The sequence below is a fragment of the Botrytis sinoallii genome (assembly GCF_014898435.1).
Source record: "Botrytis sinoallii strain Bc 23 chromosome Unknown BSIN_031, whole genome shotgun sequence".
NCBI classification, from domain to species: Eukaryota; Fungi; Ascomycota; class Leotiomycetes; order Helotiales; family Sclerotiniaceae; genus Botrytis; species Botrytis sinoallii.
The window spans coordinates 1-23,763 of NW_024066058.1; the positions used below are offsets into that span (position 1 = coordinate 1).

The 23,763-nt window shown below is 41.0% G+C and overlaps 12 protein-coding genes across 12 annotated transcripts; 5 read left to right on the forward strand and 7 right to left on the reverse strand.

Moving 5' to 3' along the window:
• The first annotated feature begins 2,867 nt into the window (after nt 1–2,867).
• Nucleotides 2,868–4,628, forward strand: EAF02_011263 (uncharacterized protein). Its single transcript, XM_038907310.1, has 7 exons — nt 2,868–3,183; nt 3,287–3,418; nt 3,496–3,528; nt 3,589–3,647; nt 3,696–3,876; nt 3,944–4,176; nt 4,229–4,628. The coding sequence occupies exons 2-7, from the start codon at nt 3,389–3,391 to the stop codon at nt 4,290–4,292; spliced, it is 600 nt and encodes a 199-aa protein (XP_038752790.1). The 5' UTR covers nt 2,868–3,183; nt 3,287–3,388; the 3' UTR covers nt 4,293–4,628.
• A 42-nt stretch (nt 4,629–4,670) lies between these two features.
• Nucleotides 4,671–5,844, reverse strand: EAF02_011264 (uncharacterized protein; the record flags this gene model as incomplete). The annotated part of the gene is made up of 4 exons (XM_038907311.1): nt 4,671–4,778; nt 4,879–4,972; nt 5,026–5,254; nt 5,307–5,844. The coding sequence occupies 4 exons, from the start codon at nt 5,842–5,844 to the stop codon at nt 4,671–4,673; spliced, it is 969 nt and encodes a 322-aa protein (XP_038752791.1).
• A 583-nt stretch (nt 5,845–6,427) lies between these two features.
• On the reverse strand, nt 6,428–7,183 carry EAF02_011265 (uncharacterized protein; the record flags this gene model as incomplete). The annotated part of the gene is made up of 3 exons (XM_038907312.1): nt 6,428–6,913; nt 6,987–7,078; nt 7,132–7,183. 3 exons carry the CDS (start codon nt 7,181–7,183, stop codon nt 6,428–6,430), a joined length of 630 nt encoding a protein of 209 aa, XP_038752792.1.
• A 420-nt stretch (nt 7,184–7,603) lies between these two features.
• Nucleotides 7,604–8,585, reverse strand: EAF02_011266 (uncharacterized protein; the record flags this gene model as incomplete). The annotated part of the gene is made up of 3 exons (XM_038907313.1): nt 7,604–7,937; nt 8,014–8,191; nt 8,252–8,585. The coding sequence occupies 3 exons, from the start codon at nt 8,583–8,585 to the stop codon at nt 7,604–7,606; spliced, it is 846 nt and encodes a 281-aa protein (XP_038752793.1).
• A 525-nt stretch (nt 8,586–9,110) lies between these two features.
• EAF02_011267 (uncharacterized protein) lies at nt 9,111–10,767 on the forward strand (the record flags this gene model as incomplete). The annotated part of the gene is made up of 3 exons (XM_038907314.1): nt 9,111–9,814; nt 9,867–10,577; nt 10,629–10,767. 3 exons carry the CDS (start codon nt 9,111–9,113, stop codon nt 10,765–10,767), a joined length of 1,554 nt encoding a protein of 517 aa, XP_038752794.1.
• A 19-nt stretch (nt 10,768–10,786) lies between these two features.
• Nucleotides 10,787–11,939, reverse strand: EAF02_011268 (uncharacterized protein; the record flags this gene model as incomplete). Its single annotated transcript, XM_038907315.1, has 4 exons — nt 10,787–10,889; nt 10,965–11,070; nt 11,125–11,637; nt 11,702–11,939. The coding sequence occupies 4 exons, from the start codon at nt 11,937–11,939 to the stop codon at nt 10,787–10,789; spliced, it is 960 nt and encodes a 319-aa protein (XP_038752795.1).
• Nucleotides 11,940–12,259: 320 nt separating this feature from the next.
• On the forward strand, nt 12,260–16,033 carry EAF02_011269 (uncharacterized protein). Its single transcript, XM_038907316.1, has 10 exons — nt 12,260–12,420; nt 12,479–12,715; nt 12,775–12,827; nt 12,879–12,997; nt 13,310–13,970; nt 14,089–14,222; nt 14,298–14,584; nt 14,636–15,273; nt 15,334–15,650; nt 15,707–16,033. The coding sequence occupies exons 2-8, from the start codon at nt 12,622–12,624 to the stop codon at nt 14,638–14,640; spliced, it is 1,353 nt and encodes a 450-aa protein (XP_038752796.1). The 5' UTR covers nt 12,260–12,420; nt 12,479–12,621; the 3' UTR covers nt 14,641–15,273; nt 15,334–15,650; nt 15,707–16,033.
• EAF02_011270 (uncharacterized protein) lies at nt 15,190–15,768 on the reverse strand (the record flags this gene model as incomplete). The annotated part of the gene is made up of 3 exons (XM_038907317.1): nt 15,190–15,270; nt 15,332–15,650; nt 15,707–15,768. 3 exons carry the CDS (start codon nt 15,766–15,768, stop codon nt 15,190–15,192), a joined length of 462 nt encoding a protein of 153 aa, XP_038752797.1.
• A 682-nt stretch (nt 16,034–16,715) lies between the features above and the next one.
• EAF02_011271 (uncharacterized protein) lies at nt 16,716–17,749 on the forward strand (the record flags this gene model as incomplete). Its single annotated transcript, XM_038907318.1, has 3 exons — nt 16,716–17,134; nt 17,319–17,465; nt 17,536–17,749. The coding sequence occupies 3 exons, from the start codon at nt 16,716–16,718 to the stop codon at nt 17,747–17,749; spliced, it is 780 nt and encodes a 259-aa protein (XP_038752798.1).
• On the forward strand, nt 17,724–18,335 carry EAF02_011272 (uncharacterized protein; the record flags this gene model as incomplete). Its single annotated transcript, XM_038907319.1, has 2 exons — nt 17,724–18,143; nt 18,207–18,335. The coding sequence occupies 2 exons, from the start codon at nt 17,724–17,726 to the stop codon at nt 18,333–18,335; spliced, it is 549 nt and encodes a 182-aa protein (XP_038752799.1).
• Nucleotides 18,336–18,963: 628 nt separating this feature from the next.
• On the reverse strand, nt 18,964–21,362 carry EAF02_011273 (uncharacterized protein; the record flags this gene model as incomplete). The annotated part of the gene is made up of 7 exons (XM_038907320.1): nt 18,964–19,193; nt 19,243–19,737; nt 19,789–20,268; nt 20,383–20,569; nt 20,624–20,958; nt 21,022–21,078; nt 21,152–21,362. The coding sequence occupies 7 exons, from the start codon at nt 21,360–21,362 to the stop codon at nt 18,964–18,966; spliced, it is 1,995 nt and encodes a 664-aa protein (XP_038752800.1).
• Nucleotides 21,363–22,965: 1,603 nt separating this feature from the next.
• On the reverse strand, nt 22,966–23,236 carry EAF02_011274 (uncharacterized protein; the record flags this gene model as incomplete). Its single annotated transcript, XM_038907321.1, has 2 exons — nt 22,966–23,093; nt 23,152–23,236. 2 exons carry the CDS (start codon nt 23,234–23,236, stop codon nt 22,966–22,968), a joined length of 213 nt encoding a protein of 70 aa, XP_038752801.1.
• Between the last annotated feature and the right edge of the window lie 527 nt (nt 23,237–23,763).

The window sequence follows — 23,763 nt, forward strand, 5'->3', positions numbered from 1 at the left end:
ATAATATAGTTATATCAGGTTTCTGCGATTTAAGTATTATTTATATTGAATGTAGTGATTAGTTTTATATAATTATTGTTTTGTAAGAGATTCTTATAGTCCTTTAATGCTTATATTCTAAAGTTCACCTCGTTTTATTACAATGAAGTAAGGGGATCAGTTCAAGTCTTAATTTAGGAATTGCTTTTTTTATTTTCAATTATAGTTCGAAGAGGTTTATTAACAATCATTTGTTATCCACTTTCTATTTTTATAAAAATTATATAATTATTTCACTCCCATCGCTTATACTTTTGTGATGTCTTTATTGTCTTAAGCGCGTTCGCTTTAATACTCTTCAATACCTGAGGTGCTTCCCCAGCCTTGAACATATCAGTATAGAATTTAATAGATCCCTTTGTAATTGCTTTTATAATTAATACAAAAACCTTCTATAAAGATCTGGTTTGTTCTGTAATCTTGATTATGCTATCAATATATACAGATCTTAGTTTATTGATATAGCTTGATTCCGTTTTGCTTAAGGTTTTAATACATACATCGATTACATTTATAATTTTTAAGATTACTTATTGTTTTTTGTTTTTCTTATAGAATTGATTGATTATTGCTTTATAAATAAATTGTATATTATGATTTCCCTTTGTATTAGTTATTACTATGATTATTATCATTATTGTGAGAACAATCGGATTATAACCCAGCATGCTCGGTAGTGCAATAGGATGCTTATAACTGTATATTAACAGTATTATAGTAAGCCCCTTGGGCTATTTCTAGAATATATTATAATGAAATGAATTGTAAAGCTATTTATAAACTTGTTTTGTAAAGATGTTGTGTGTGTTAATTAATATTATAATAATAATTATTAGGGTTAAAGAGAATATTTATTTGAATCTATATTAGTTATAATAATAGCATACTTATTAAAAAGAAGCAAATCACTAATTACATTGAAACTAAATAAACTATACTTAAAGTATATTAAATCATTTTAGATTAATCATAAATACTAAGATTAATATTAAATATATCAATTTAAAGAATATTGTTACGTAAGCGGACACAATAGGAGTTGTAAGCTTTACCACTACGCCACACACGCAATCTGTCCAAAAGGCACAGTATCAGGGATTGTTTCCTGATAGCTTACTACTATATATATATCCATATAACAAATATAGTCATATAAAGTAATTGTAAGATTATTTTTGTGATTAAAATATTAAAGTCAGAATTAAAAACGTAAAGAGATTACTTTTTATTAATAAAATATATAAAAATAATGTAAAAATATATGGCGTACAGACTACATACCAGTAGCGTAGCTTATGTAATTGTCACGAGAGAATTAGCCTATATAAACCCAATTAGCTTAATGCTATCGGTGATATCACTTTTAGCGTGATAGTTATGAGCCCGGTATGCGTTTATAGCGCAGTGGCACAATTCTTCACTTTACCGTACTCTCTTGTAGTGGTTTTCTGTGGGCCCACTTATAAGAGGGTTATTTCAACAGAACCACATTAGTCATCTGATCTTGGCCTATTAGAGCTAATGTGAGGACTCTGCTCTGTTGCCCCACTATTTTCCGCTCAGCCTATTAGATGTATCCAGGGAGAACCTAATACTAGTTGTATCCAATCAGAAGAGAACCTAGATTTGGCATCATATGGAAATAGAAGGAGATCTGCGTATGACTCAATGAGGCTAGTACAGAGATTACTGCCTATACCCAGCTAGTCAGCAATCTCGGGGGTGTGTCACGAGAGAATTAGCCTATATAAACCCAATTAGCTTAATGCTATCGGTGATATCACTTTTAGCGTGATAGTAATCTATATAGCCGATACCTTTAAGTAGTATAGTTTTAGCTTTAATATTAAGACAGCTTTATAATCTAATATTTTATGTCTATTTAAATGTTGAGTTAAAAGTAATTATTTAAAATAATAATCAATTAGAAAGGATTTTGAACTCTAAATCAAAAGAATCTTCTTAAAGAAATAAGCTTTTGAGAAAATCTTTGTAAATTATAATATATATAACAATTATTGAATTATTTAAAAAATGCTATTCAAGATAGATATAATAAAATCAATAGTCTTAAATAAAATTATAATTAATTTAATACGTTTTTAATAATATTATTATATAAATATCATAATAGTTAGTAGAGAATCTTAAATAGCTCTTAATAACCATATAAGTATAGAAATTTCTATAAAAAAAGTAAAGACTAGACAAATAAAATTTAAAAAATAATAAGTGTATTTTAAATTTCAAATAATATTAAATATTTTGAATTCATAATAATAACATTAGTTTTAAAACCTAATTCGCAGGGATTTCAGAGATAAGAACATTTCAAGAATTTAAATTAGACATATATAATATACTTTCGTAAAGAAAAATTCTTTCTCGAGAAATTTTTAATTATAAAAACATAATATTATATAAAGAACTCTCTTAATAAATATATTATAAAGAACAACTTATAAGAGATTACTTAGTAGAAATAGTCTCGAAAGTTAAAAACAATTCTATTTTTAAAATATTAAATTACTTTATAATAATATAAGATTAAGAATTATTCTTCTATAAGTTAAAGAGATAACATAATTTTATAATTTATATACTCTACTATCTTAGTTCTTTTATATTAATTTACTTATTAGTTATTCATTAATAAGCTCTCTTTATTTTATTACATTGATTTCTTTTTCCTCTATTAATCACGATGTTTATACTTCACGCGCTTTAATAGGCTTAGTTCCCTGTACGCTCAGCGGCGCTAAGAAACGCGTGATAAATGGCTCTATCGTAAGCTTGTAGTTACAGATCTGCCTCATGTCTTCAGTAGCCTGCCGCGCTCAGGCTTCATGCTTTGTCTCAACAACAGATCATAGCAGTCTTGCTCGCTTTTTAATCCATTATTGCGACTTTCCTCATCTTGCTGTCGATCGAATTACTTTTTACACAATATTGACACAATCATCAATCGATCCGTCTTCCTTATCAACTCAAGTAAATAATAACTAACCCATCGGGATTCACCATATAATCAACATTGAATTGAATCAATTCACACCCTGATACTACCACAGTCAATCAATCCTGCACTTGCTTCCCTAATTGAAACAACATCCATTACTTTGAAAATCAGGACATCTGAAGAAGGTACACATCCTCTTGCATTTTCCATTTGATACATCTTGTTCTTCATTTATACAGACCAGTACAGTCAGTTTCCATTGTGTCCAAAGATCTAATAATCATGCAGGGCGATCCTACCAAAAAATAACACAACCATCCGACTCCTTCATCCTCGGATACACACCCATCAACGCAAGCAAACTCAAGAAATCATCTCAAAGATCGGAAAATGGCAGCACCAGGAACCCAATCGCTCAAGGTCAGATTCATTATATCATATGGGAATATCCATCTCACAGTTTGTTGAGCAAGGAAACTGACCTTATCTGTGAACAGTGTGTTGTGACAGGAGATGGAGCTGTTGGCAAAGTACTTCTCTCCCGTTTATCAATGTCATAATCAACTCAATCACTGACATTATTCTTACAGACATGTCTCCTGATTTCGTATACTACTAATGCATTTCCTGGAGAATACATCCCTACTGTGTGAGTTTGGATGCTTGGTTACAACAGGCTGGCCACTAACTTGGCTAGATTCGATAATTATTCTGCCAGCGTGATGGTTGACGGAAAGCCAATAAGCTTAGGTCTGTGGGATACTGCTGGACAAGAAGATTATGATAGACTGCGCCCGCTTTCCTACCCCCAAACAGACGTATTTTTGATCTGTTTTTCGATTGTCAGCCCTCCATCTTTCGATAACGTCCGAGCAAAGGTATGTGTGGAAATCTTCAAGATTTGGCAAAATGTGATCATGTTTCACTGACTCAATTGAATGACAGTGGTTTCCTGAGATATCCCACCATGCGCCTGGCGTTCCAATTATTCTTGTTGGAACGAAATTGGATCTTCGAGATGACGAGCCTACCAAAGAATCCCTTAGATCCAAACGAATGGAGCCTGTAACCTATGACCAGGCAAGAGTTGTTGCCAAAGAAATCAGGGCACACAAATATTTAGAATGTTCTGCGCTCACACAGAGAAACCTCAAGAGTGTATTCGATGAGGCAATTCGGTAAGATGTTTTCCTCGAAGCATGATATGACTGAGAAACTGACCATATGAAGTGCTGTCCTGAGCCCACAACAACAAGCACCCAAGCCGAAGAAGTCTAAGTGTACAGTTCTATGAAGTCAGATTGATTTGAGACAACAACAGGCGACGATCTATAGATACAGTGAACTGGTTGGAAGTGCTTTAACTTCTACAATAATCGGAGATGGAGAGTTTCGAGGAGTAAGGTGCGGGGAAATATGAATGGGTTAATACAAGCATTTTCTGTTTATCGACTTTTTCAATTCTATGCTGTAGAATTTGGCATTATATGGATGTGGCAGCATATATCGATGCAACATGCGTCCCTGAAGATACCGAAGATACCTCTTTTTCTGTAGATAGGTCACGATAAATGCATGGTGTAATGAACAAATCAATATGTATCTTGAATTTCATTAATACTGAAGATTGGTTCACTTCAATTTGTATGCTATTTTAAACGGGTATCATACTTCATCCACCGATTCTTGCCTTTCTACTTGGATGGACTCCACTATCCTCAGCCAATACATGCTTCACTCCCTGAACTGCTTCCTTTTTGCTAACCTTAGGATTGTCGGCCTGGTGTTTTTGTTAGTATGTCACGAACAAGCAAATGTACCTCTTGCCAGAGAAGTGTGCCGTCCAGCAGCAGAAACATATAAAATAGGAGAATCATTACCTCTTGTGTTTGTCTCACACGTTGCTCATTCAGTTTCACATTTTTCTCTTTGATTTTGGACCGACGATCTTTAGTGTTACCACCTCCTCCGGCACTATTATAACGGTTAGATGGAACACGAATGGTGGGCGGAAGGATGTTACTCACGTCAGCTCAACGTTGAGCTTCCTTGGTGCTGAGATACCATCATTGAACGTGGATTGGTGAAATTGCTTCAAGCAAGTTTTCATATGATCATAGCCTTCGAACTCAAGGAAAGCACAGCCCCTTGATTTAGTAGGATTTCCCTTCTCCGTGAGATGGCGGACCGATGCAGGTTTAACGGCTGCAAAGTGGTTTTTTATCGATGCTGTGGTAGCAGTGAATGGCAGGTTTCCTAACAACATGTGAGCCCAAAAATAGAAAATGTCTTAGGGAGGGACTCCTACCGATAAAAACAATGAATCTTGCAGCCTTGCTCCCGGAATTTTCACCAGAAACAGCTCCTTGCTTCTTGGTCTTCGAACGTTTTTTCTCGGCACTAATTTGATCGGAGGGTCCAGTAGCATTTTCTGTCGCAGGTTCTGCCGTCTGCGTTATAGACGTTGACTTTGCACCAGCCTCCCTAGCTTTTCTCTCCGCTTTCCTTTCCTTCTTAGACTTCTTAGGCGCAGCTTCGGTCTCCGCTATATCTGATGGCTCTTCAATTTGCATGGGTAGTGAAGACGATTCGGTTGAAGAGGTTTTATTCTTCTTGGACTTGTGATGGGACTCTACGTTCTGATATGCGGTTTCTTCGCTCCTGTTTAAAGTGACGGCCTGGCCAACTTTCGCGTCATCATCTATAGATCTTTTTCTTTTTGTCGAAACGGCGCCATCGTCATTTGCTTCTGTTTCAAGGTCGTCAGGTATGTCGGGAATTGAATTCTCGATCTTGCGCCTTTTGGCTTTTCTTTCGGCTCGAGAAGCTCCCGTTCCAAATCCCATAATGAAACTAAATGAATGGGTGGATAGTTGATGTAGGAATTGGAAGAATAGGCGCGTTATCAGAATGTCAAAATCTAGCCAAACAATTTTCGAGTTTCCAGTTTGATTATTTCCTGTCGCGAGAAATATTCTGCCTATGGCGGTAAGAGGGATTTATCTTTACTAGCCGATTTGGGCTAGTTCTACGATGGGCCAATTTGGTGGGAAAAGCATTCAGTCAATCACTTTCCAATCTTGAAGCTTTGGTAGGGAATTTTATCATAATCTATTTCGTCGCTTAAAGTGCATACTAACGTATATTACTCCTAACAAAACTTCTACCAGGTAGACAAAACACAAAGGAGATGGAAGTGCCTTGAACGCCTCTCGACCACCACTTCTTGTTCTTTTATCCTAGGCTTTCCATGCAATCGTTCGAAGGCTGAGCTGTATCATTAAGAGGCAAAAATACATGGATGTAATATCAAATACTGATGGATCATGTTATGTATGTATCCACCCTTGTCACTTTACACTATTTGAAAGTCGTCCCACGCGCCCTTCCGTTGAGATCCAGAAATTTCCGTCAACTTGCATCTGGCTATCAAAAAGCCAAGTATAATCCTAAAATGGGAGCTAGGATAGGGAACCCTATGCTTGGCAGTATTTTAAAGGCGTCTCCAGTATAAAGAAGGGGACTGGCCGTGACGAGTTCCGGGGCAGTATTATAGGTTGTGTGAATCAAATCAAAAGGCGCTGTGGCGGATGTTGTCACTGATGCTGCCACAGTGTCTCTCGTGAGGTGCACCATGGGTGGAAGTGATGAAAGGGTTACTGCAGGTGCAAATGGGAGAGCACTTTGAATCTGAAGTCCGCTAAGTGTTGGATATCCCGCAATTGACTGCGAGTCTTCTATCTTGACACCTTGAAGATATTCAGCTTCTCTTCGACGCAAAGAATCGTGATTTGAAAGCCGAGGTACTGCTAGAATGATGTTGTCGGAAACGCCAACGCATTGAGTAATTGTATGATGTAACGCGGAACCAAAATGTGCAGTATCGCATTGGGAATATATGCATTTGAAGACGGACTGCAGTAAATCAGTCAGCGTATGGCGTTGAGCATTAGAAGCAACGACAGGGCAAAGCTATGGTATGACCAACGTTATGATATTCTGCATCTTGGCAAAGACATGTGTTTTTGTCCACACATTTACTGACATATTTTGTGTTTTCCCAACACCGCACTGCACAACCTGCAAATAACTGTTAATGTGGTGCGCCTGAATCTCCAAAGAAAAATCTTTACCGGGAGCAGGAAAATTCCCGTCACTTGTAGCGGGATTGTTCACCATTGCCATGGCTAATAGCAAGATGGCACGCCTCATGATATACGTAGTAGTTCGGACACACTCGGTCCCACAATCATAGGATGGTCGCCAAATGACCCTGGAACGTTGCGAGTAGGCACTTTTGTTAGGAATCGTTTTATCAAGAAAACGGGTTCAATGAGTGTGTGGGAACGGTCGGAGGAGAAGTTGTTGTGTTGAGATATGTAGACTAGAACGAATAAGAAGAGGACCAAAAATGAGAGAAGCAGGAAAGCTTCATACTAGCAGCTCTTATTTGGTCAGACCTTCCTCCTCGAGTAACCATGCAACACGGACTTGCTACATCACGCCAAAGCTGCACCAGGCATTTGCACCTTCCTCTGATTATGATTATCTACTTTTATTGAATGTTCTATTTTGAAAATTTATGAAAGGAATTGACAATTGCAGTCAATAAAATAGAATCTGTAACTTATCCGTGGAGCCTTCATATCTCTCCCTGAACGGTTTCTGGCCTAGCCAAGTTGTTAAAGGGATCTGCGTCTCTTTCATCTCAAGTATACCCCTCTTCTTCTGATCAATATGAGAGGCATCGATCACAATTCTCTCCAATCTATCGATTGCGAGCGAACCTTCATCCATCAAATCCTTCAATCTCTGAGGTGTACCGACAGCGATTCCGGTCCTTGAAGATTTTAGAAATCCAATGGAATCCTTGAGCTTGATGTGCTTTGCAAATAACTTTGCAACTTTCACATCTTTGGTCTGAAATTTTCGTACCGCTCTATAAAGTTGTCAGATGAGAACATACATACACATACATACTGCCAAACCCAATCATAACAGGAACGTGACTATACCTAGCAAGATCGGCTGCCCTGAGGCCTGCAGCAGTAACAATGATTGTGTGTGGTGATCCATTCTTCTTTGACGCTGACCAAAGTTTTGTTGTATTGTCAGAAAATTTCTCCAAAAACTCTGGTAAATTATCGAGATTTCGTGGCTTTGTCCATGATGTAGTGTCCTGAACAGCAGAGACTATTACATGCCAATACATTAGCCAAGTTCATAGCATATTTAAGTGTAGGTTCTGTTCACCTGATATGTATCGATCTTCTAATTCAACGGAACTAAGATCACTTTCGAATCTCCTTGTTTGGCTTGCGACATAATCAACTATCAAATGATCGTTCATCTTTGCAATTGCGTTGTTGAGACCAGCCTCGACATCGATATCCTCATCATTAAATGAGGAATGCTTCTTCCTTTTCGCAACTTCGTTAATCTTTTCCTTGGGCCCCTCTTGATCATGATTTCCTCCACGCTTTCTTTTCTTCGAAGCTGGTTTATTGGAAGTACCAGGTCCAGATCCGGTCGTTGGAGCTCTCACTTCTTCAATCAGAGGATCCTGAAGTTCATTTTCAATTGACATTGTGATAGTGTGAGCTCAAGTCGGCGCCGACTCGAAGACTTTCGTAGTGGGAATTGCTGTGAAGTTTTGCGTGAAAGATCCTACTTAGGTTCCTGTGCGGACAGAAATTTTGACTTTGACGATTATGATTCCGATCCTGGTTGTAGCATACACAGAACTTATTAATTGCTTTCTCTTTCTCTTCCTATTTCCCTTTCTCAGCCTTTTTCAATTGAAGTTCTTCATAAAATAATTTAAAGCCTTGCGGATCCACAATTGTATTGCATATCGCTAACGCTAAGATAAGATAAGGTTCGCGCATACAACACTGCAATTACTGTTCTGGACGCGTCTTATCTAAACATTGATATTTCGATCATTGATGTTTAACTCAACACTATGAAATTTCCACTAATAAGTACATGTTAGATTTACTTCGCAACAGAATAAATTTGTCCGTCAAATCGAAATTTATTTTTACCAGGAAAACGACAAAGCATAGTAATTAATATTCTATCTATTTGCCAATAGAAGATATACATCGCTATGAGTGGAGGACCAGAAACTCCTTTGCGCCGCACTTCTACTGCTGGACTTTCTCCAACAGACGCAAGCTATTCGAGAACGCCCAGTCGTGGCTCAAGGTTAGGTGGCTCAGAATTCAGGACCAAGACTCTGACACCCCATGGGAGAGCAGCTTTGCGAGAAGTTGAGGCTCGACGAGCAGGATTGACTCCAGGAAAGGATAGAAGACGAAGTGGTAGACAGCAAAGGGAAACACCTCGAGATGTATTGCGATTATTGAGCAGGACTTTAGCTCCTCAAACCCGTCCGACAATTCCATCTCCTCAAAGAGCACCCAGCAATTCCAGAAGACAGACTTTACTTTTGGATGACGACTTTGACGACGGTCCGAACCTTGTGCCCCCACGACTTTCCATCCCCCTAGATGACGACAATGACGAAGATGATAATGAGGATGACGAAAGTCTTTTGCTTCCTAGTTTGGCGGCTTTAGAGGACGAAAATCTGACCACGCGATCTATCGAGCTTTCAAGGAGAGCTGTCACTGAGAGACCGAGCAGGCTGTTCTCGAGAGGCAGTTTCGGGAGCACCCGTGGAAGCGATCAGTTCGGAAACCTGGACGAAGCAGAATTTGGACGAGATGAAATGGAAACAAGCTTCTTCAATGCAAATGATTTTGAGAATGATGATTTTCGAGAGATGGCTAACTCTCCATTTTTCGGAAGGTAAGTCCAGGAGCCTACATTCAAACAGGCCCATTGAGCTGACGCAAGCTAGTGATCGCGCAGGATTACAGGGAGAATTGGAAACCGCGTTGCATCGCCGGTCTCTTCTACCAGGGCGAAGTAGTGATATCAGACCATACAATTCACCGTCCGAGGAAAGGGATGCGACTTTTGTGTTCACAGTTCCGCAGCCCGAAATACCAGCGCAATTTGAACCTTCGCCATCACCAGAAGATACTTCAACTGCGATGCCTATTATGGACGAAATTTCTTCCCCTCCTACCAATTTTCAAGGAGATGATTTTGAAATGGATGATGAAGCCATGAATGATGAGAGTGACACTCGAAGACTGTCGGATCTTATAATGGACGATGAAGCCATAGACGGTGAAGATGGCACTCGAAGACTGTCGATAGGAGCGTTCGAGGACTCCCGTCTTAGTGATGACGAACCCCTTACAGTATCCGTTCAAAAGGCGATATCAGAAAATTCTAAGAGGACATTCCAGAAGAAGGTTAACAAGGTTTCAAAACATGGGCTGAAATACAAATCATTGCCTCTAGGTGTAGTGAAGAAACATGCAATCAGCCTGGCAAGGAATGGAGCCGGCAAAGGAGACAAGCTGAGTGGGGATGCTCTTGATGCGATCATGCAAGCAACCGACTGGTTCTTCGAACAGATTAGTGATGATTTAAGCACATACTCTGAACATGCTGGACGCAAAACCATTGATGAGAGTGATGTTTTAATGTTGATGAGAAGGTATTTATCTAAACATGACTAGAGTCTTGATACGTGCTGAGTGTTTTACAGACAACGCCAAACCAATGCTACAACAACGCCATTTTCACTTGCACAAAGTCGCTTGCCTAGAGAGCTCTTACAAGACGTAAGAATGGTTCCCCCCTTGATTTCGAAAGACCGGCCCCGACCAAAACCACCCATAAAATGAGGTAAAACACGCGCTATCCTCAAGACCATTCTTTATTTTGACGAACTCGTCGAGCGATGTCTGCAGATGGTTTCTTTACAACCATCCATAGCATAACTGACGTAGCAGCAGCCAAGGCGTACCTGTCAAATTATAGCGTTAGCACACATGGCTACAGGATGTATTTAACTTTTTCGCTAATCGTTAGAGGTACCTACCATGTAAATATGTACTGTGTGTGGTTGTTTCGGAGATTGACTTCTGCCGGTCTTCCTATTGGAATCCCACGTGCAGCGCGATCCCAAGCCATCAAGAGGTCAGGTTCTGTGGTTTTGTAAGCTTTGTGGCACTCGAAAAATAATGAAAATACCATCTTACCCATTGTCTCTTCAATCCAAACAGGTTGACTCCCTGTCAACTTAGCCATTTGCTCGACGTCAGGAAAGTAAAATTCCTGAGTCTGTGGACTATTATCTGGCGTGAAATAATTCTTCTTCCAAGGTTCCCGCAACAATCCCTCGACCGTTACCTCACCTTGAGGCAACCCATCAGGCCTACTTGTTTGCTTCTTAAATTTCTTTTCGATCCAACCCCGGTTTACAAGAACACTAGTGCCCTTACCATCTCGCTCCAAAGGAGTAATGACGAGATATCCGTCTTTCCCATCATGTAATCGAGGGCCAATCAGCATTTCTTGATCGTGTCTAAAGTGACCAGTCGCAAAAATTCTCCTATAGTCGAATTCTTTTATTGCCGAAGGATCAATGTGTGGGGGAAGTGGTAAAGGATCACGAACGAGGCGATCCTCAAATTTTGCAATGAGCTTTGATTTCCAATCCAAACGTTGCACTTGCCATGTCCCCAAGGCGAAAGCTGTTAGAGGAATCAAAGCTATTTATATCATGTATATTAGACAGTCTTCTAGGCAAGAAAAGTTGGGCAACTCGTGACTTACCTAGAATAATAAGACCAGGCCCATGCCTTCTTCCTGTGCGCACCAAGTTCGGGGGATTGTCTATAATAGATGTGAAATTGGGATCATCAGCAGCCTGTCTGGACTTGACGCGGGTTCCTGCGAAACATCGATGATTTCTTGGGCATTTTGGGGATTGGAAGGGAAAAGTTATCCTCCTAGTATGAGATGAAAACGTATTGATACGATTGTAAGATAGAGCTGAGACAGGGGAACGCATATTTAATACGATTGACGCATGAAGTGTACAAACAATGTCAATATGCTAGGTATCCCTTCGATGTTATTACTCTAGCAGATTCCACTAGGTAGCTATAAGTATAAGTACTATATTCTCTCCAGCTCTTTTATCGCAACATAAGGTATGTCGTGCACGTGCAAGACTATTTTTTGAAATTGTCTGATTACCTAGGAAGGCCGGGGTACTTGTTTGAGCGGTTGTCAGCCACACTCGCCACACAAGCCACCTGAACCTTTGTGATTGCATAGGTAATTTGAAGGGTATCAAATGCCTTCCTACTACCCAGTACCCAGAATCCACCTAGAACATCTATTTACTCTGTCACCACAACTCTTTCCATCAAGATATCATACCACATCATATCGTCTAGGATTGAAGCAATCATATCTACCCTCATAAACATCTTGAATACCAGGTGACATTTACACTGTTCCATTCACTCACAATCAAGGACACTACAGTAAAGAAATCAACTATTTGTACTTCCCCTCAACGATCCATTGACTTGCTCACGCCAGATAACCATACCTGTTTACATTTTTCGCCCTCATAGCTAGAGCCGGTCTTCATAATACGGTCTCCATATTGACGCTGGAAATCGATATACCTCCCCACTTCTGCAAAGTCATCCAAGAAATATATTGTTTAGCGATTTCGGTATATGACAGCGGCGGCAATGTTTTACACCGGTGGTATTAATAGCGGGATCAGCAAGGCTTTAGCGGAATCTAAACTTGTTGCATGTTTCGTAACGAGTAAATACCATTCCTCTCACGTTTTCACTCGATCGATGTAATGACCACGTGCCCAATAGATGGCAACGAAGAAAGCAGACTCTGGGAAGATGATTTCTTACGAGATTCCGAGGTAATTTGAGAATGGTGAACCCCTCTTGCTAGATGCTAAATCGCTGTCTAGTTAAGTTCTCACCTACAAGAAAGAACAGTTTTGCTGCGCCTCAGTGCTGGTTCTGAAGAAGCCAACTATCTCGCTGCAATCTTTCCTATCCCAAAAGCTCCAACTCTTGTTGCTATACGGTGAGCACGATTAACTCATTCTTTCATTCGGTATATCTTAATGCACACGGACGGGCAGATTTTATAAGTATGGGGCATAAATCAATCGTGCATTCTTAAGGATGGTGCTTTATCTCAAATGTTCAAGTGTAACAAAACGCGTCTTTCTGTTCATGTTGAAGTTGCATGGATTCGCGAATAGTCACGCTTTCCCCTTATACAGACATGCGTCTGCTTCTTCTGCTTCAATGCTATTTGGCCTTGCTATTTCTTCTACGGTTACCTGTAGGCAGTAAAAAAATGTGTTGGGAGTGCTGACCTTTGGGCCCACAGGAATGGAGAACTCAAAGAATATTTAAGTGCAGGCATAACCAAAGACGACTTTTTGACACGATTCAAGAAAGCCTTGGAATCTACGTCTAACCAGAGGAATGTCGAGAATGATCGCCCTATTTCACCAAATGGAACGCGAACCTTGGAGAATCCAGAACGACGTACCACCGAAGGCCAATCATCGGGTGTTCCACCCACTGGGAATCCGAACAACGGTTCTACGTCCGTTTTACAATCAATTCGTAATAATGCTACTGGCCAACCGAGCTCGAGCTCTCTTCCTAGAGACCCCAAAGGCAAACTACCTGAAGATTCAAAGGCCACTGCGGAAGATCACTTTGGAAACCCATCTCAAGCGGCGGAAACCGTTAGTTATGCTGCGATTCAAAAGAAGCGTCAGCAAGAGGCTAGAGAAGAGCGAGCGCGTATTCTTGCACTCATTGAGAGTGACAAAGCAAGAAGACGAAACGATGCAGGACGCAAGCCTAATCGTAGTAATCACTCCACAGAACAGCCAATGGCATCCAGCGACAGAGACACATCCACACTAAGCCCGGTGTCAAAGGCACAGGATTGTGCCCTTCAGATCAGACTCTTTGATGGATCTTCCATACGTTCCAGATTTTCTAGCACCAGTACCCTAAGTGGTGACGTGAGAAAGGTAATGTGAAGAAGTCCATTAAAGCACCAATGATATTTTCCTAGGGTATTGAAAAACTGGATCATCAACAACTTTTGTGTACCTGAAGACAATAAATGGCAATTCTGACGATGACTAGTGGATTGATAGTCAACAAAAGGATGACGTGCCTTATATATTCAAGCACGTTTGTACGCCTTTGCCAAACAAAACCCTCTCAATGACCGATGAGAGTCAACCCATAGCATCGTTAGGTCTGTTTCCAAGCGCTACGTGAGTAACATTTCACTTAGGCCCATACAGCCTTAGGCTGATCGATACTCTTGGACACTAATATGGAGGCAACAGACTTATCATTGTTCCGGTTCCAACATATACTTCGGCTTATGAAGCAACAGAATCAAGTGGCATTTTATCTAGAGGAATTGCTGCTGGATACGGCCTCGGCGCCTGGGGTGTCAATAGAGTATTGGCTACTCTTGGTGGCATTGTTGGTGGTTCGGCTGCTGCATCGGACACAGAACAGATGGCTGGACCTAGTGCATCAGTAGGAGGTGGCCGTGCGTCAAATCTAAGAATTCTTAGAGATCAGAATGATAATGACAACCATCATGAGTTGTACAACGGAAAATACGGTAAGTTTTGCCAATTTTACACTGCAAACACCATGCTGAAAATTGCAACAGCTTAACTTCGAGCCTCGGAGGGATGATAGTGACAGGGAAGATTGATCTGTGTGAGATACTCTACTGTTCATAACAGTCACGCACATTGGTCACAAAACACTCTGAGGCATGAGCCATCATGTTCTTCAATCTTCGACTTTACTATTGTGGCGTGAATTGTAACACGACACACATAGTTAGCTATTGGTTCGGCCTGTATTTGTAGATAGGGCACGTATGTCGTCAGTAATGAACGTTTCAAGTTGAGCTTTTCTAGCAGCATCGCCTCTTTGTTTTACATACTCATGAGCAACCATTACATTATGTTCACCGATAAGCATTGAAATCATTTAGTAGTACAGAACACGGCGTCAAGATATAAAGTTGTTATTGAGTATCCATTTATATGACTGATTACGGTCCAACGAGCATTAGCGGAAAGTTCCTCTTGTAATGTTGCCCAAATCAAATCGATGTATTCGCCAGTCGACTAATGGTGGAACGACTCATGGGCTGGCCATATCATGCTTGTATTCTTTCCTTAAGCCTCGGGGCTCATTCCAAATGGTCTCATCTCAAGCAAGCTTTGCGGCACCTTTCTTGTGTGGGCCGAACAGGCCAAGAAGATAGGCCGAACGTGTCAAGAACAAGAATACCTGCTACATGTTAGACATCGAATTCCACCGCATGAAAAGTACAGATTGAGAGTGGTCTTACCGTTACTCCTATATTTCCAAAAGTCATTGAATTCCATTGAGTGACATTTCCGACCCTTTCCCATCCCAAGACACGGTAGGTAACAAAAAAATGACCAATATCACCCAACCAACAAGCAAAGAGATAGTTCCTAACGACTTTCGACTCCTGCGTACCGCTAAGAATGGCGATTTCTACCATGGCCATCAGAAGATATACCATGGCTAGTTGTAGCGCAACAGCCCGTGCATTATCACTAATAGGTAGGTGACGCGAAATTACAACCTGCTCCTGAATAAACCACTCTGGGGAGATCATTGCAACTATAAAAGCAGCTAAACTATGTCCTAATCAGTATGTTGATATCAATATTGCAAATGTCAAATACAAACTTACAGTGAAATAGGTTCCAAGACTGTGAAGACAAACTTTGGGAAGAGTGGCAAGATCGAAGCCATGTTTATTGATTGCTGTGCAGCTATGGTGATGTATCAATGTTGAAATATTTTGTAGATAAAGTAGGACCGTGTCAGTACCTATGTTAAGATTATCCTTTCAGATGTAGTCGTATACCGAAGCTGCTCTGCACTTTTGCAGCTTGTGATGGTGAAGAGTATCCATTGAAGCGGGTTAAGTTTGAAGGTCTAGAAGTATTGTAGCTGTATAACAATTTAGTGAATATTTTGATTGAAGGAGGCTTAGTCGGTGCGATTGGAAGTAGAGGGAAGGGGTTATCTAAGCTCTATATGAATTCACTAAATAATACGAGATTTTGAATTATTCTTACTTGAACAGAATAGATAATTTTTTCATGATTATACTAATTAATATAAAGGAATCTTTTGATTTATACTCGTATAACATTATTAATATTAAAGACTTCTCTCTATACTTTTATATTAACGATAACTATATAGAGAATTTATTTTTTCTTTCTTTAATAGCTAAATATTCCTTAATGATAAGTTAAAAAGATAGTATAATCTAAAATCGTATATTGTAATGACTTTAATAAATAAGTGATTTGTTATAGTATCAACTTCAACAAAGTAGTATTGATTTTCATCCACTAGTAACGTGCGGGAAACTTTATTCTTAGTAATTATGTGTGATTGGTGAGGTCCATCATCTAGGACGAACTAGATTGAAAAGTCATTGAAACTTATTGATAAAGTTCACATCATACATACATCATATATCATTCATCTATCTATCAGCAATCTACTACTTTACCTACTTCCTTCCTCGTTTCATCCTTTCATTCTTTCATTCTTCTATTCTTGACTCTTGACTCTTGTTTCTGGGGCGATTTCTTTTGTGTTCTCTACATACCCATTCATCATCATACAAGAGAAAAATTACCAATTTTAACGTCTTCACAATATGTCGGATCCATGACAACATAATGCGTACAACTATTGAGCCCCATTTAATGTCTATTCTTAATAACGATGCATCTGAAGCCATCACAAACTCCCCCTCTTTAGAACTTCCTCCATTGCACGATCGAAACATTCTGCAAACTTCTCACCGACCGCTTATTTTAGAACACAATGCTGGAACACGATCTAGTGAGCCATCATCACAAGTATCGCAGCATTCCTCGTCCATTGCTCCACTTGACGACAATGAAGTCAATTATCGAGACTCAGAAGAGGGTTTGCGAATAGGGAATGCGGGTATAGGAAAGGACATTAGTGCAATTGAACGAACATTGGGTAGTTCTTCTCCGCAATCTCTGCGAAAGATTTTAGATGACAACACTGGCACCGCAAGACCACTACATCCCAAAAAGCAACAACATAGGGAAAATGGGAGTGATGAGTTTGTTCAATTGCCCTAGGACCACCCAAAAAGCAAAGATCAAATAAACAAGTGGTGCCACCTATCATCATCGGCTTACATGAACCGCCCCCTCAGGCTGCATTGTTCCCGCCTATTGCATCAAGCTCATTTCACGATAGTCATGGGAGAAATACCTTGAATGCTTTGGCTCCCAAAGTCACAGAAATGAGGGAGGATTTAAAACAGATGGTGTGATCGTAGCAACGACCCAGGAAGTCCTTGGGCCAGAAAGCCAGTACGAAGAAAAAGAGAAAAGACGTAAAGACGAGGAAAAAGTGGTCCGAAGACGAGACGAACAACCTGCTGCTTGGTGTCGATAAGTATGGCGTGGGGAGGTGGATGGATATATTAGAAGATCCCAAGTTCACTTTCAACAATAGGTCAGGAGTAGACCTGAAAGATCGCTTTAGAACTTGTTGTCCAGAAGAACTTAGAGCCGGAAGCCGCAATTCTGGAAACTATCATACTGGTACCAAGGCAGAGAGTGCAAAAGCACAGTCAAAAACAGAATTGGTAACTTTCGACCCATTGACCGGAAATTTCATGACTGGTGAAGATCAAGAGGCTGATGAGACTTGTCAACTCTGGCTCTAATCCTGGGCGAAAGCCTCGAAACCATCGGAGAAATCTTACATCCCTTCAAGAGCTAGGAATAAAGGCGCCATTCAAACAGTCAGATCGGAGGAAGAAACGACCCTTCTCCAACCAAGACGATCGTGAAATTAGGGAAGGTTATAATATTTATGGGCCTGCGTGGACAAGGATACAGAGAGATCCTCAATTCAACCTTCAGGACCGACAGCCTACTGATCTTAGAGACCGCCTCAGGAATAAGCATCCTGAACTGTTTAGATCCGGGGAGGACGACACTACTCGGACAGCATCACAGTCTCAGAGCAAGCCTACACAGGTTGAGGACCTGTCTAACACATCCAATCACGCCACAATCGATTCAACTACATTTGCTTTGAATCATGAGATATTAAAGGTAAAGTTACCATCCATCTTATTCCAATTTCCCACTTAACACTCTTCTATTAACACCAGATAGCCTACCGCAGAACCTACGGACAGCTTGTCATTCTCACAGTCTTTTGATTGGCCTCCGCCCCCATTCCCTTATATTGGAGAGATGGACATCTCTCGATTACTGGAAGACCAAAACCAATGGACGCCGTGACCGGTCAAGAGGCTTCATCAAAAGAAATGAAGAAATGAACGCGAATCCCAGCCACAATGACCGACCTGTAATCCTTTTAAGTAGGCCCACGAGTTTTCCATGGCTCATTATACTTGCCCATCCACTTCCACCCCGTGTGCATACGACTGCTGTTTTAGACAGTACGGACACCGAGAGACGAGTGTTGCATCGTGATTCCTCATTTCACAAAATGCCAAATTACAATAATAGATAACTTGTCTTCCCACTCCTTATAGACCATGATTTGAAAATGTCGCCCCGGAATGGTGCGGGCAGCAAGCGTAATTGGCATAGACCAGTCTATCAGCGGCTCCTCTATATTAGTATCACAAGTATCTACAACTTTAAAATATCGAGCTCACACTAACTTTACATGCACGATGGGGCACACGTTGTACAGTGATACTTTTGCAGCTTTCATGTGGTCTTATACGAATATTGAAGCACTTCTACAACTAGATACCATTGTGAATAGCTCCAAGTTTCAAAGATGGCAGGATTTATGATATTGGAAAATTCTGAAAGAAGTCTAATACATCGACACCCAACGACTCCTTACAGTATATCGCCCAACACTACAAACTGTGAATTCCCTCCTGAATATGCCCTAATCGTCATCGTCGTCTTCATCGTCATCAGCATTCGGCAAGAGACTGTTGAGATTTCGAATTCTTTCGTTGCGGCCTGAGTGGGCTGGGTAAAGGTGAGAATCATGTTCTAACTTCGCATTTACCCTTAATCCCATTTTAGGTTCGGCTTCATCGTCTTCAGCACCCTCATTCCAAGAATGGGTGGTGACGGTGCCCTGCTCAGTACCATAACCGTTCCACGCAGATGCTGAAATTTGTTAGCCGAAAAGAATTAGTATTGAAATAGGTGGACCTACCAGCGATCATGGGAGCAGTGGGATGCCAACTAGCATCTCTAACTACTGTTTTCCACCTCGGACTATTTACTTCATCTATATCGTCACGCCATCCTCCATGCCACCCCCCGTGCCATTGACCAGGTGGGGGCGGCCTTGTATTCTTCGTTGCCTGGAAAACATCGACTTTGCCCGCAAGCGTTGCGTCCATATTCCATATGTACACTTTCCCGTCTTCACTTCCAGAATAGACATATCTTGAATTAGTACTTCCAGGCGGAGAGAAATGACATCTAATCAGAGTCCGCATTACCCTATGGCCTCTGAATGTGACCAAAGAATTATCATTTTTATCGTGGTACCAATCATCTTCATCATAACGTCCCCATCGATAATCAAAGTTTGTTCCGGGGCGACGTTCATTTGCCCTGATGTTGGAAAATTGAGCCGAACTCATGACCATACGCAAGTCCCATAGCTTCATGCTCTGGTCCTTACCATTGCTGAGGATATAGCCTTAAAAGTTTTAGCGCACCATTCTTGAAAACCCACGAATGAAAAACTTACGACCGTCTCCTTTGCTATCGAGATACGTTAACCCCTCAATATGACCAATAAATGCACCCGCTTCTCGACTATCGCCCATACTCCTGGTATCCCACACCTTGATAGTTGTATCATCTGATCCAGAGTAAAGAATGTGAGGCGATGACTTGTCGGCAAAACATACTGCATTGACATCTTCATCATGCCCAAATATCCTATGAAGTGGACGACGACTTTCTATGTCATATACAACAATGGAACCGCCTGTGGTTCCAGCAACAAGCTCACGTCCGTCACCAGAAAATCGAATCGACCAAATACCAAATGACCCTCGCCGATCGAGCCTAGGATTTCGGAAACTAGTGGCAGGATCACCGAGCTCCAGATTATAGGGATCTCCCATATCATTTGGATCTGTCGGAGCGAGACAAACAGTGCTACGTATGGAGGTGTAAGCGAGATATTTGTTGTCAGGGCTCAGTGAAGCATCAGTAAGGGTCCCTAATGACTGTCAATACTCGAGTTACTCTACGGGCTCAACGGGAATTAACGAAGACGCGGATAGAACATGTGTTGGGACCGAAATAAGCCATAGTACGAAAAGATTGTACTTACATTGCCCATAAGGGTAGCTTACAGTCTTATAGTACCGCCACTTATAAGGGTTGGATGTATCATACATGCGGACTTTGAAATCCTTGGTGACGGCAAAGAAGAAGTTGCCGTCATCCGAAAATTGACCTGAATAAACGGGCTCATCGTAATTGATTATGGTATCGGCATTCGAAGATGGTAACATTTCCTGGGATTCTATTAGTTTACTGCCTAGAAATAAGCCTGCCTGTGTGTTGCTCACTTGTGCCATTGTTTTCCGATTTATCACCTGGGCTGCAAAGTTCCCTGATGCTATTTCTCGGTCTAATATTCTTCTTGCCAAACGCTTTCGGCCCCTAATATGATCATCTCTGCCTGGAGTTTGTGCATCATTGGATCCAAAATCACCCGACGCCATTAGTTCTTCCCCAACAATGCTTGGCACTTTAGGGAACCTATTTGGATCGGTTGTACTTCTCCTACGCCTTCGTGGCCACAAAGCGAGCTCGTCCTCGTCGAGGTCAGTGGTAAAGCGTATAATATTTCGAACATCTGGATGGGCGGCTAAGACCCGTAGAAGATATCTTGTTCGTGTAGCTAAATGGAATCGGAGTATAAGCCAGATGGTCTGGAGCAAGGTGAAGAATGTGTAGACCTCACTATGATCGACTGCGGTGGCACCTTCGTCTTCATCGTCCTCAATTTCAACTTGCACATCTGAAAGATGGGCGATATATGTCAGTACACCTTGACTAGGAGAGTTTCAAATGCAATGATAGTCTAGACTTACCAAAACCAACTTCATCGTCATCGTCATCTTCGTCATCATCATCAATCTCATCATCCTCATCCTGCTCGTCGGCATAATCATCATCTGCATTTTCTTCCTCTTCTTCGTCGTCTCTATCTTCTACTATAAGATTTGAATCATCCCCCTCTCCATTCCCGGCCAAGGAATTATCTGGCGGTAAGGCACCTGATGCGCTTCTCTGGGAAGCCATTGAGAATAGTAGAGCACGAGTAGATTGACACGCCTACTTTCCAATGCTTCTTCGGAGCAAAACAACAAACAAGAAATTTTCAGTAGTATTGTATGGGGTAGTGAACAACGTAGGTGGCAAAGAGAGAGAGGTAGGTATTCCACAACAATGCACTACTTGTTGCACTTCAAGTTCATTTTAGATGGATCTAGATTTCCTGGGAGTTGAATGACAGCGAGTGACGTTCATCACCCGTTAACTAGTATCAGTAACTGGTATAATGTTGTATGTATTAGAGATATATCAGAATTGAAGCTTGCTGCTCCAAATGTATTGGTAGAAGGGAAAGTGTAGTGATATCATGAGGTGAGGATGCTTTGTCAGTGGGGTGGAGTACGTGGAAGAGGGTCATTATTCTTATCAGTGCCTCGGAGTTTCTTATCACATGTACTTAAATCCATTTAAATCCGATGATGAAGACGTTTTTGAAATACATTCTCGAAATGAACTTAGCAGAATAATTTTGAGAATATATCCTCATGCTTTCATGTCATCTAGTACAACTGAATATCTGAGCTCGAGCTTAGGTATTCTCTGAATAATCGCACTCGACCATAACGAGTATAACGCCATACTATCGTCCAGTTTGTCTTTTCAATACATCTCGCGCTAGCAATAACTAGCTTAACTATGGACTTGATCTGCTCTCCTCGATTTTGGTATCGAGCATCCACCCCCTCCAGCATTGTCATCTACTTATTTACCTTTCTCTACCATTCAACATCTGTTTTATACCCCGAGTCACCATTGTCGCACTTCCTTACATTCTTACATCTTGTTGTTCATATCTTCTCAACCCACCCACCCTAAATAGCTTCTGACAAACTAGTAAACATTACTCCATCAAATGATGGATTACTGGTAGAGTAATGTGCCATCCCTGTACTGGACACACCCGTTGATAGTGACCCCCATTGTGCGCCTCTTCTGCTCATTCCCCTTTCATCTTTTGCAGCGCACCTTCAATCATCTCGTTAATGAGCTAAGCGTCAGAGATGAAGTTGGAAAGAGGCATTGTAAGTTTTCAGACTCCAAGCTAACACTATACTTTGGCTTCATGGTAAATAGAGTATCGATAATTCATATCTATTGCCAGCTTATCCACTCATGGTAAGGCATTTCCTGATACATTCATACCTACTTGGGTTTGAAATGGTTTTCCAATCCGAACGCATCGCCAGTGATTTAAATCCATCATGATTCCGGGATGATGTAAAGCATCACTCCGACGCTATTCCAACTTTTATCCAACGTGTTCACAAGGAAAAAAGGCTACAACATTACAGTGGCTGTTTTGTACAATGTGCCGGATTTTATTTAATATAGTCCCATTCAACTTTGGAAATGCAGGACCATTTGTTCCAGGCGCAAGCAATGCCAGGAACAGTAACTGCCACCAAGGCCAAATATAATACATCCTTAGATTTTGTGAGAAACTCCATCCATTTATACGCCAACAGCTCGTCCATCTCGCCCTCGTTCGGTGCAGGTTCAATGCCCCCCTTTCCCACGAACGACCAAGTCACCGTAGTGCAGAAATCATCGTCCGTTGCCCATCCCCAAACTATGCGCCACCGACCAATATGTTGTTGAGTGGTATATGGATCAATTTTACGATGTATCCAACGGCTCCCATAATAAGAAATCCCATCGCTACAGCTCGAGCGATGTTGAGGAATTCGCGACGATCAGCTATAATATGTTAGAATCTCACGTCCCGTTGTAACCAATGGAAAATACTGATTCTTACGCTTTGTGCATTTGTTGACAAATTGAGTACCATCTTTGATGAAATCTCTTGGAATTTCCATAAACTCTTGAATTTGGTCTGCCATGGTTGTGAAGAGGTTGAGGAGTTGAGGGTGGGATTGAGGAAGTAGACAATTGATCCTCGAGAGTTTCGAATTATACTTTTGTTGAAGGACTAATTTGTGGCCGACGTTTCAATGTTGGATACCTTGAAAGTGAATGGTATGTATGATTGACCAGAGATTTTGAATTCCGTTGCGAGTGAAGCCAATAGATATTAGGTAGCTGGGGAAATTTCGAAGAAGCCAGATAAGGTAGGTAGGCTCAAGAAATTAAAGCATGTGAATTGATCCAATGAGAACCTTCAAAATCCGAAAGCTACTGGGTAGGAGTAGCTGGAGGCATGAGGCTGCGAGTGTCATGCCTCAGGCATCAATGATATTGATTACTTAATGATTACCTAAGACCATCGGCCATGGGCAGGAACAGTGGTTTAGTTAGCACCAGCACCAGCACCAGCACCTTGCCTGGCTCCTGGTACCAAATTAGCACTGGGCATTAAAAGGTATTTGAAGCTCAGCGGCGCGCGAAATCCAACCGTAGAGGAGAAGAA